The following is a 12212-nucleotide window of genomic DNA, read 5'->3' as shown; positions in this document are numbered from 1 at the left end:
AGTTTTCCTTCCTGTTCGCGTGCGCTGCATGATTTTGGTAGCTGGCCGAGCGCCGCTGCGATTGGGAACGCATCATTGCGACCCAAAACAAGAAAGGCATCGCGAGCAGGCTGGTTAACTGGAAACAACATGTTCGCGAACGTTGCAACCACATACGCAAGTTCTTGTTCCCAAACTGGTAAAAAAATATCGCAAACTCGCAAATTCCGCCCATGCTTACCCTCCGCATGCTCCGCAAAATCTAAAAATGGATCCCAACGGACACAAGACAGTCACCCAAGCCCTCGTCAGCAGCAGACTCTACTACGGAGACGCCCTCTACGCAGGAGCCCCGACTAAACTCTTTAAACTAAAACGCATCCAAAACGCCTCGGCACGACTGATCCTCGACATACCACGCCACAGCCACATCACCCCCACTTAAGAAACCTGCACTGGCTCCCCGTCAACCAGAGGTTATCCGTCAAGCTCCTCATCCACACACAAGGCACTCCACAGGACCGGCCCTGCCTACCTCAACAGTTGACTCTCCTTCTACATCCCCAACCGCCAGCTACGATCCGCCGACCTCGCACTTGCCACCGTACCACGCATCCGAAGAACTACCACCGGCAGGAGACCCTTCTCCCACCTCGCCGCCAAAACATGGAACACTCTACCGCTGAGCCTACGACAGACCCAAGACCTGCTGACCTTATTAAATGCTGTACTTTTTATGAAGCGTCTTTATTTTTCAAACGCAAGGCACAATCTACTGTTATCTGGAAGGTAAACGTCTTTGAGCAAGCTGCATTTCTACCAACCATTAATTCTAGTTAGCTGTTAGTTTTCTGCACTTTTAAATATCTTGTTAATGTAATGCAAACTGTGCGTTGATGCTGTACAAGTTTAACAATTATTGTAAATCTAAGCTAGTCACATTAACTCTAAATTATAGATGTGCATATTTTAGCATTCTAAAGAACGTGATTCTATTAAAGGGATCTATTTTAAACAACAAGGGGACCCCAATTAGTATCAGCGAGGGACCTCGGGGAGCTTAATCATATGGAAACAACAATGGTCCCTGGCAGCGAGACAAATGATTGAAAATGAATATAGACTCAGTCAGTTCTATATTAGAGAAGACCTGCCCAGCCGGGCAGAGGTCCTCAAAATTTATATTTAAATCAAAGTTTGCAAAACACAACACCTTCAACAATTCACGTGCGTGGGGCACAAGCCTGTACCCAGCCACAACAATACACAAACAAAAACATACACAAAGGGCTTGTAAGGCAAAATCAACAGTCTCTGCAAAATTCCAAGTTTAGACAGAGAATTTCTTATAGGTACCATTACACAATTTTTGTAATAAATTATTCCACAAGTATATGGTACACAGTGGGTCGACGACGTTTCGGACCCCTTGCTCAATGATGGGGTCCATCATCAGGACAGAACAATGGTTGCCTTTTTAATTTAAAAGCCTCTTTTGCCAGAGGGGTAATGGGTACTGGAGCTCAAGTAAGTGCGCAGGCGAGGGCTTACTTCGTTAACAATTAATAGTCCGCTTCATTCGGTATATCAGTAATACCAGAATATATATTTCGAGGGTCCAGGGCAATTGGTATGAGAGCTCACAGGAGGAGCGCGCAGACAAGGAATTTAGAACGGAACCAATTAAGGATGCATTATCCGCTTGGTCGGTTCATCAGTGAATCAATGACGTTAAGTCGAGGGTCCAGAAGGCGGGAGAAGAGTATTATCTTGCATCCGCATGTACCTTGTGAGCCGGGTAATACCGGAAGCGCCGCGTCGCGCTGGGGTCCTGGAACCAGGAGGGCCGGAAATCGAGTTTTGCCGACTGACCCGGCCCTCCTGGTTCCAGGACCCCAGCGCGACGCGGCGCTTCCGGTATTACCCGGCTCACAAGGTACATGCGAATGCAAGATAATACTCTTCTCCCGCCTTCTGGACCCTCGACTTAACGTCATTGATTCACTGATGAACCGACCAAGCGGATAATGCATCCTTAATTGGTTCCGTTCTAAACTCCTTGTCTGCGCGCTCCTCCTGTGAGCTCTCATACCAATTGCCCTGGACCCTCGAAATATATATTCTGGTATTACTGATATACCGAATGAAGCGGACTATTAATTGTTCACGAAGTAAGCCCTCGCCTGCGCGCTTACTTGAGCTCCAGTACCCATTACCCCTCTGGCAAAAGAGGCTTTAAATTAAAAAGGCAACCATTGTTTTGTCCTGATGATGGACCCCATCATTTAGCAAGGGGTCCGAAACGTCGTCGACCCACTGTGTACCATATACTTGTGGAATAATTTATTACAAAAATTGTGTAATGGTACCTATAAGAAATTCTCTGTCTAAACTTGGAATTTTGCAGAGACTGTTGATTTTGCCTTACAAGCCCTTTGTGTATGTTTTTGTTTGTGTATTGTTGTGGCTGGGTACAGGCTTGTGCCCCACGCACGTGAATTGTTGAAGGTGTTATTGTGTTTTGCAAACTTTGATTTAAATATAAATTTTGAGGACCTCTGCCCATCTATTAAAGGGATAGCGTCTGGTTAAAAGCTTTTGAATTTCAAAACCTCATATTTTCAGCACCAAATGTCTGCATGTCATGTTTAAATTCCGAGGCGGAGTAGTCGGTTGTAATACTTTATTCGATGTGTACATTTCATAAAAGTACAAACATTTCCAGACATAAAAAACACTTAAAAGAAATATTATATCCATTTCATAGCATAAAAACTATAAAAAGCTATATACAATTAAAACGTGTGGTTACAGAGGGATTACGTGCATTCGCAGTAATGTACATGTAAATTAGGTGTTGAGGCATGATCTAGGTTTTGTTAGCATTTAACAGCCTTGTAAGTATAAACCAAGCACTGGCAAGATATTTTGCAACCCCACATACGATATACAGAGATGTTGTATCTGTTAAAAGGATACGTAATGCAATCCTGAAATCTCTAACGCCCAACTCCCTACATACTGGTTTTAACCATCGTGTTCTCGGCCTCTTGTATGCCTTACAAGCAAACAAGAAGTGGGGTAGGGATTCCTTCGTACATGGGCAGCCTGGAAAAGTGAGGCATTGATCCCTCATTCTTTTCCACCCCTCTGAATTTATTAAGGGGGAGTATCCCATATCTCATTTTCAAGTATAGAGATCTATCTCTTGAGATTTGGATGAAGTCTAGGAAAGGCTCAAGCTTTCTAGTGGGATTGTATTCTAAAGATTTGCTAGTTGGCGCCCCCCACTTTGTGCTCTTTAGTTCCTCAGCTTGCACCCACTCCCAGTAGATTTTTTTAACAATTTGCTTGTGGGGTGGGGACTGGGAATCCGAAAATGTGGCCATTCCTAATCTCACAACCAACTGCCTCAGTTTGTTAAGCCACTGTATCTTGTTCGAGCTATTCAGAGTAATCAATTCATCCAGCACCATGGCATAATTTGCCAGTTCTGGTGTCCTTCTCAGGCGCACCCAGAACAGCAAAGGTCGGAGGCGTACTGTGTCTGCGATTGGGCGTTTGCCCATGTCATTGAAAAGGGGTTGAAAGAGGAAGGGAAACTTAAGTCCCTCACGAACCTATTCTCAGCTCTTATCAAATCCGTAATGCTTTCGCAGCCCCCCAGTTCAGAACCGTAGACTGCGGAGGCCAGCGCCTTACCTCCATAGACCGTAAGGGCCGGGGCTATGGGCCTACTGATGGACATACGCGGATTCCTCAAAATTACTCCAGATACTCTTTTGAGGTTTAGGAGCATTTTGGCCACGTGGGAGTCCCATTTCATTCTGTTAATCCTGACTCCCAAGTAGTCAAATTCCTCCACCACCTCTAGCAGGGACCCATTGAGGGTTATATGTACTCTCCTAGCTTTTTTTTGAGGAAGACAACCCCATCAACTTGGTTTTAGTGGTATTTACAATTAGCCCCCGCTCATCGCAAAACAGACTGAATCTATCTAACAATATCTGGAGACCCGTGGGGGTTTTGGATATCCGGAGGGTGTCGTCTGCAAAGAGGAGGGTAGGTGTTTTCTCCCCACCAGGACTGGGGCATCCGCAGGGTCCTCCCTCAAATGGGCTACCACCCCATTAATAAAGAGGGAGAATAATGTCGGAGCAATCACGCAGCCCTGGCGGACCCCCCTGTTCACAGGCACCCTCCCTGTTAATTGGCCTTGGGTCCCCCACCGAATTCTAGCGTAATTATCTTGATGAAGCTTTACGATAAACTCCAAAAGATAACACTGGAACCCCATGTCCAGCAGCACCTACCAGAGTTCATCGCGACGGACCACATCGAAAGTGTAGTCATTGTAAATCGTTATGCAAGTATTTTTTTTTTTTTGTTCTTTTCCACCCTGCAAACCCACAAGATCGTAAAACAATTCATCTAAAACGTGTGACTTCAATGCCAACATTCTAATGCCGACTGGGAAAATATATCTGCAATCAGTAAAATAAAGTAGTGATGTTTGGGCTGGCCTGTAGGTGAGATACTTTCCTGGTTACCGAGGAGCTCGCCTCGTTGGACTATAGTATTTTCTGTTGGTCCTCGAAGGGCTTGGCTGGCTTGGCTAGAGTCTCTCCCATGATAGAATTGGTTTAAACCAGAGGGTAACCCCGTGCCTCGTGCAGTGCACAGCCTTTCCACCCAAGGCATCAGTGCCTGGCACTGCTCCACTAAGTGGGGAAGTGGACAGCAGTGAAGCCAAAGCACCAGATCGATGCAGAGACCTTTTAAGACATGGGCCAAGTGCACTCTGGCCCAGAGCCCCAGCCTGCCAAGAGCCCCCTGTAGATCAAGCTCGGTTCTGCAGGGAGTCATGCCACGAAGACTTTGAATAATCCTTCAACATATATCTTTTTTTAATCCACTTTCCTTTTTTTACATTTTTATTGTGGGTGATGTGAGTATTACTGACATCTTACAGAGAAATGTGGTGTTTGTTCAAGAGAATAAAAAACGGAGAGAGTGGGAAGAGAGGCTCAATTCACTTCCCTTATCAACTGCAACTCAGTGAGCTATCAGAGTCCTACTACCGTGAGTAGGGAAACCCCTTTTTTTTTTTTTTTTTTTTTAAAGAACCTTCACCCACTAACCCTAGTTGGTGGCTTTATTCACAGGTTTAATTTCATGCAACAGACATAATTTATTTTAAAGAATATCCCTGATTTTTGGATGTACACCGATTTAGAATTTGGACAAGTGCGCCTGTGCACGGTCAGTGACGTGGCCAAAGAGGGCATAAAAGAGCTGAAATCGGATCCTAAATTCAAAGCTTTTCCAAACCGGGACCCTGAAAATGCATTTGGCACATAGCCCCCAAAATCCATACGATGTCCCTGGACCCATGTACTCGCCCTGCCCCTACAGGAGTTAAAACCTACTGTGAAACATACTGGCCACTGTAATGCACTAAGAATAAGTAGTGGAAACACCCCCACCTTCTTGACCATGTATCAGTGTAGAATTTAAAGCAAAAAAAAATCTAAACTCCCAGACAGGCAGTCGCCGACTCGCTAGTGGCCAGTCAGTGTGACCAGTCAGCATCGATGATTGCTTGTTCTCCGAAGGATGCTTGTGCCCTCTCCTTCCCAGTAATAGTGGCATTTGTGAGCTGCAAGTGTGCAGGTGCTTTTAGCTACTTATGAGTGGGTGTCTCCCCTCAAAAGGCGTGTTCTTTTGTTTACTTACATTTTATCTTCTGAACATCTCTGCTGCTTTTAGTGAAAGGCCTCTACTGTCAGGGGAGACCTGCTCACTCGGAGTACTGCTCAGTTGTGCATTTTGTATTGTCTAATGCATCATTCCTGCTTTAGGCCTACCTCCTTTTTAATTCTATTTGTAAAAGCAGAACTTGATATGGAATGGAGTAAGTGTCCTCATTGTGGTTACTCTTCCAAGAATAGGGTTTTGACCACTCATTTACTGACAAATTGCCGCAGCAGCTATAGTAACCCTGTGAGTTATCTATCTATGAATGAATGGCTGATTGAAATACTACAGTCAAGTAATGGAATTAGGGCCATATGTATCATCAACCTGATTTGCGATTCTGAAATAGCAATTTCTTTTTTTTTTTTTAGAAATCGCTATTTCAGAATCGCAAATTGGGATGTATGTACAAATTCACAATTTTTTTGCGAATTCTTAGTATTCCTTAATTGCGATTAGCAAATTGCGAATCGCAATTGAGGGATACTTTCCCATTCATTTCTATGGGCCAGGAGGTATTCTCCATCACCTCGTATTTCTCCAGTGGATAACATCACAACCTGGTAAGAGGAAGTACAAAGCTCTAATACATACATGTCCTTTCCTACACCTTCTACATTTATGTTTGAGACGCTTCACCACCACTCAGCGTCCAGACCACTCCTTCCTCCATCGCCAGATCTCTTCATGCCAAAAATGGAATAGTTTTCCTCCGCTCACACCCACCCCCAGACTCCGTGTCATATTAGTGGCCATAAAAACACCATACAGCTACTACTGCCTCCTCGATCACCCAATAAAGAGAGCAAAATAGCTGGGCTCTGTAGGCTGCAAAGTATGTAGCACAGTTGCATCCACCATGAAAGCGGCCAGTTCAGCTGACCTCCAAGGCAGGTATGATGGAGCACTCTGGGACTCTATTCAAAAGTTTGCAGATCTTCTCCGGGACGGACTGGAAGACTTCCTAGAAATAGTCAACGGCAGCCTCGTGGCTTCCAATCAAGTCATTAGTGCCACAGCTGATTCTTCATTGTCCGTACATAAATATAGTTGCAGCATAGCCTCACAAAGGTATTCTTGGCTTCGTCTTACTACTCCTAAACCAGAGTCTTAACAGAGGCTACTCAATCTTCTATTCTTGGGTTCTACCCCCTTCCGCAGCCACACTGAGATGGCCAAGATGAAATCCAAGAACGAGACTCTTAAAGTGGTAGACCTAGAAAGGCCAAAAGAGCAAATACTTTCTTCCAAGCCCTACTAGCACCAGTATCTCCCTCAGAGGGTTCAAATCCTCCAATGGTATCCAGGTTGCCAGCAGCCACAACAGCAACTTCCTCAATAGCAGCAGCAAAGGAAGCTTAGAGTAAAGATACACCCAATAGCCTACCCAAGGGGGTAAACAGACAACCGATTCCAAGCCATGAATTGATCTCCCACTTCAGTTAATCACTCCGGTAAGGGAAAGCTTCTCATTTTCTGGCAGAGTAACAAAAAATCACAAAAGATGCCTAGGTATCGGATATTCAAAACAGGTATTGTCTCAAACTCACACAAGTCCTCCACTTACCATACCACAAACCACCCAGTCACCACACAGTCACCATCTGCAAAGGCTTTGATCGTAAGTCAACATCCTGCTGTAGAAGCATGCAGTGGAGGTTGTTCCTCAAAAACAATGAGGAACAGGCATTTATATTTTCTGGTAAAAAAAAAAAACAAGCAGAATGAATTCAGATCCATTCTCGACTTGAAATAAGGAAACAAAGGTATTTGGGTATAAAGTTTTGGATGCTAGCATTGCATCAGATCGATCCCCAACTACACCAGGGAGAATGGCTCTGCTATATATACCTCCATGAAGTGTACTTTCATGTACCAATCACAAAAACATTGCAAATTCTTGAGGTTACTCCTGGGGTAGGATCATAATCGGTACCAAGTTCTTCCATTTGGCCTCAAGTCAGCACCCAGAGTTTTTTCAAAGTTTGCATGGCAGTTTTAGTTTCCCACCTCAGGAAACATTGACTCTTGGTCTACCCCGGTCTAGATCATTGGTTAATCAAGGAGTCCATTACACAGGAAGCCCATCTACATTAAATCCTCATGTATCTTCCTCACTCCGAATGCATGACTAGATGCATCCTATTCAGGAGTGTCTTGCGGATGAGTGGGACCAATTGACCAGACACTGGGAGGACAAGATTATTCTCTCCCCTCATTCAAAGCAGTCTCTGAAATGGTGGTTTTCCCCAACCAACCTTCTTCAAGGAATGCCTTTTCACCAACACGTTCCCTCCTATCAGACCGTAATGATGGATGCATCACTGCTTAACTGGTGAGCCCACATGGATCATCTCCATATTCAAGGGGCATGGTCTCCAAGATAACCTAGTAATCTCCTATCCAGGTAGTTCCCTTAGCGTTAAACTTTTCGCCTGTCACTCAAGACCCAGTCCTGCTTGCTCAGACTGACAATACAACCACCATGTTCTACCTCAACAAGTGGGGGGGGGGGGGTTGGAGTGGAGGCAGGGGAGGGGGAAGGGGAGGGAAACTGGGAAACTGGGAAACTAGGTCCAGACCCTTATCCCATGAAGAGCCCAGGTAATTGCTCATAGCCAGGAACCTAACAGGTGTACAAAATTTTCAGGCAGATGCCCTCAGCAGAATTCTACAAGAAAACTACTAATGGGTCCTTCACGATGTCTTGTAAGCGGTCTTCAGGCTGTGGGGAGCCCCACACATCAACTTGTTTGCTACCACAGAAAGCAAAAACTGCCAAGACTTTGCCTTGATACTTCCAAGCAGGGACTCTGGGGAATGCCCTATAGAACCACTGGTCCAGCATATTTCTCTACGCTTTTACACCAATTTCACTGATCCAGCCCGTTCTCAAATTGTCCTATTCAAGAGCTGTACACCTCTTAATAGCCACGTCGTGGCCACGAACATGGTGGATCATGGCCCTTCAACAGTCAGAGTCCATGTCTCAAGCTGCCATGCAGAACGTACCTGCTAATGAAGTTCGGAGGCAAGATGGTTCACCCCCATCCCTCCTCCTTGATTTTGGTGGCATGGCTCCTGAGCTAGTGCAGTATGGACACTTGAACCTACCACAAGACCGCATTCACATCCTCAAGGAGGCTAAATGGCGGTCCACCCATTCAGCATATGCCTTCAAGTGGAAGATATTTAGCATTTTGTGTCCTTAGAAGCATATAGACCCTACAACTTGCCACAAATATGTCATTCTTCCCTACCTTTTCCATTTGCCAAAATCTGGCTTGCAATTTTCCTCCATAAAGGTTCTCTTGGCAGCCCTTACCTTCCTACGGAAAATTTATTTCACAACATTTTATTTTCAAAATCCCTGTGATCAAGGATTTGGGTTGAAGGCGGTGTTGCCCCCCCCCCCCCATTAGGCATCCTTTCCCTCCCTGGGAGTTTAACAGTCCTTTCACAACTCTTGCAGATCCTTTTGAACCCATTCATAAGTCTTCCCTGCAGCATCTCTCATGGAAAACGTCTATCCTTATAGCAATCACATTTCGTAGGGTTAGTGAAATCCAGGCATTATGTACTCACAAACGTAACCGTTTTTCACTCTAACAAGGTAGGTATGAGGACTTGCCACATTCTTCCTCAAAGTTATATCTGATTTTTATGTCCGACTATTTCATTATCAACCTTCTTTCAACATCCTTCAACCCCGACTGAAAAAACACATCATTATTAGGAGGTGAGGCAGGTCTAAATGTAATCTTGGTAAGACATGTGACATGCGTAGATCTGAGCAATTGTTTAGCAATTATGGCTTGGGTCTGTACAGGTGTAGTCCCTTCTAAACAACCCATCTCCAGATGGATAGTGTCTTGCATACTGTTATGCTACCAAAAGGCCAACAAGACTGTCAGCAAAACCTAAATCCTATTCTACTAGGGGCAAACAGCTACTGCCGCTTTGAAGAGAAATGTCCCTACAGTGGATATTTGTAAAGCAGCTACGTGGAGTTCGGTTCACACACTCGCCAAGCACTATTGTTTGGATTTGGATGCTTGAGCAGATGCTAAAGTAGGACAAGCATCTCATTATTTGCTTAATTCAGTCCGATCATCACTACTCTGATTTGTGTTATCCACCGCTCTAGGTAGGGATTGGCTTGCTGTTCTATTTAAATGCTTACAACTATCAATTGAGTTCCCCTAAAAAAAGGTATGGTTTATTACCCGTAGTGCCAGTTCTTTCTTGGGGGAATCTCCATTGAAGTCATAGGCAACCCTCCCAAGGTGGACATAACAGAGAAAATTATTGGACTTGCCTATTACTGACAAATCTCTTCAGAAAGAACTGAAGCAACTGCCACCTGCTAGGCTTGATGGGATACTGGTGGTCTCTGGGTCTTTAAAGGTGGAGACTTTGGTTTGAACTCGTATAATAGCAGCCTCAAGGGCTACACTGTCCTGCTATGCTTAATCTTCTACTTTTGCACAAATGGTTTGAAAGATTTAGGCTATTTTATATAAAATATTTACCTAAAATTGGATATATGGGCACACTAACCCTTTTGTATATACAATCCGAAGAATTTCACCACTGTAGCCTGTGTTTATAAGCTGCGTAATATGTTAAGTGTTTGTACAGGCCTTCCCGTAAAAAGGTGACTGTGTACACTACAGATATTCTATGGAAAGGTGCTCTGGGATTCCTGCATGTGGGCAGGATTATTCAAATGATTATGACTTAAATCGAGATTCTACTAAGAGCACTGGGATAACAGGTAAACAAATACCTTACAAGCTATTTATGGATCAATGTGTGTCATAGTGGTGTGAAAGTACAGGACTGTATTTTTCTTGCTTTAAACATGTAGTCTCCTGCTCTTGTGCCCATGATGTGAGGGAACCCCAAGCTTTCTGGCAGAGTATGAGAAAGTACAGATGTATTCAAGTCAATTCAGCTCTACTCAGGGATGTTGGTGCAGAGGGGAAGAGAAAGTAAAGATTTTCAGTTTGGGGGGGGGGGGGGGGAGTTAAAAAAGCGACCTGGGAGCTATCCAACATCTGATCATAGAGAAGCAGTCACTCCTAGGAAGATTGTATGAAACGATATTTGCATAATCCTTGCAAAGGACACAGCAGCCTCAGGAAATGTTACATAGGGAGCTGGTGTTTAGGGAGACTAAAGCTGAGCCTAGGATAGACACTTGAGAAACCCAGAGATGTCATGGGATCAGTGTTTATATCTTGGAGTGAGTTGAAAGCTCAGAGGACCACTGAATAGTACAAAGAGGTGAGGGAGGAAAGAAAAGCTGATACCATGTTTAGGCTAGTCTACACTAACCTGATCACTTAAAAGCAAGGAACACTGTTGAATGTTTTGTTTGTTGCTGCCCTAATCTTCTCTTTATAAACGAATTAATTTTTATTTTTTCTTTATTTTTTTTATAAAGAGGCCTTTAGGCACATTCCCTGATGAACATTTTACAGAGGAGGAACCTAAACGGTGCATCAAAGCTTTCCAGGAACGCCTGTCCCAGATATCTGCAGATATTGAAAGCAGAAACGCATCCCTGCCTCTAAAATATGGCTACCTGAACCCCAAAGTGATTGAGAACAGCGTGTCCATATAACAAACTAACCAACCAGCAAGAGCATCCCACGCTTCACCCTAGTCAGTACATTACTCTTTTGGCCCACATCCCACTCTGTTCTGGATCCTGACAAGTCAAGTATTTGCATCTCTGGATCTTGGTCAGGGGTCACCTCAAGGATTCCAGTGTTAGAGGTGCTAAAAACCGAAACAGACTGTTTTTGGAATATGTTAAGTGCAGAGAGAACCTTCCACAGAAAGCAAGACAATTTATTCACAAACTATAGATCCAATTGACATCTTGCATCTTCTACACATCTGTCTTAGAAGAACTTACAAGATGAAGAAACCAGATGTTTCTCTGTCGCTCAGTAAGTTTAAGACTACATTGATTCTCCGAGAAAGTGATGTATGTAATTGATGCATACCTTGAGTATTCAAATGTAGGCACACTGGTTATATGTTCTTGTTTGCAAGAGTGTTTAATAAACAAGTTTTGCAAATTGGAGACCTGATAATAAAATGTGTTCTTTTCTTTGAACTGTTAATTAAGAAATGTGTACATGTATCCAGTTTTCTTTACTGGCGTAACCCATTAATGGAGTAAATGTTTTGGGTCTGTAATGACTGAGGAGGTGAGAAACAGAAGAACAAAGACTAGATTTTGTTGGATGTAAGTAATGCACCATTTGGAAGCAGGGGTCAGTCTTCACCTAATGTATCTTTTCTTGGAAGGAGAAAGCGGCGAGACCGGGGACCTCACATACTGGCATTCTTTGCGGTGTAACCCATTGATGGAGTAAATGTTTTGGTCTGTAATGACTGGGGAGGTGAGAAACAGAAGAACAAAGACTAGATTCTGAAGGGTCATGCCTTTCACAGTAGCA

The 12212-nt window shown here is 44.0% G+C and overlaps 1 protein-coding gene across 3 annotated transcripts in view; it reads left to right on the top strand.

Annotated features, from left to right (window-relative positions):
• Positions 1-11873, top strand: part of LOC144799564 (hydroperoxide isomerase ALOXE3-like) — a 422558-nt gene extending 410685 nt beyond the window's left edge. For all 3 annotated transcript variants that reach the window (XM_078670933.1, XM_078670934.1, XM_078670932.1), the window contains exon 14: positions 11186-11873. In XM_078670933.1, coding sequence (XP_078527059.1) covers positions 11186-11365 — 180 coding nt within the window. In that variant the 3' untranslated portion in view covers positions 11366-11873. The remainder of the gene's footprint in view (positions 1-11185) is intronic.
• Positions 11874-12212: the final 339 nt, after the last annotated feature.

Source organism: Lissotriton helveticus, chromosome 12 (genome assembly GCF_964261635.1).
Source record: "Lissotriton helveticus chromosome 12, aLisHel1.1, whole genome shotgun sequence".
Lineage (NCBI taxonomy): Eukaryota > Metazoa > Chordata > Amphibia > Caudata > Salamandridae > Lissotriton > Lissotriton helveticus.
Note: the sequence above shows the minus strand (reverse complement) of the source record. Positions and strands in the feature narration are given on the sequence as shown.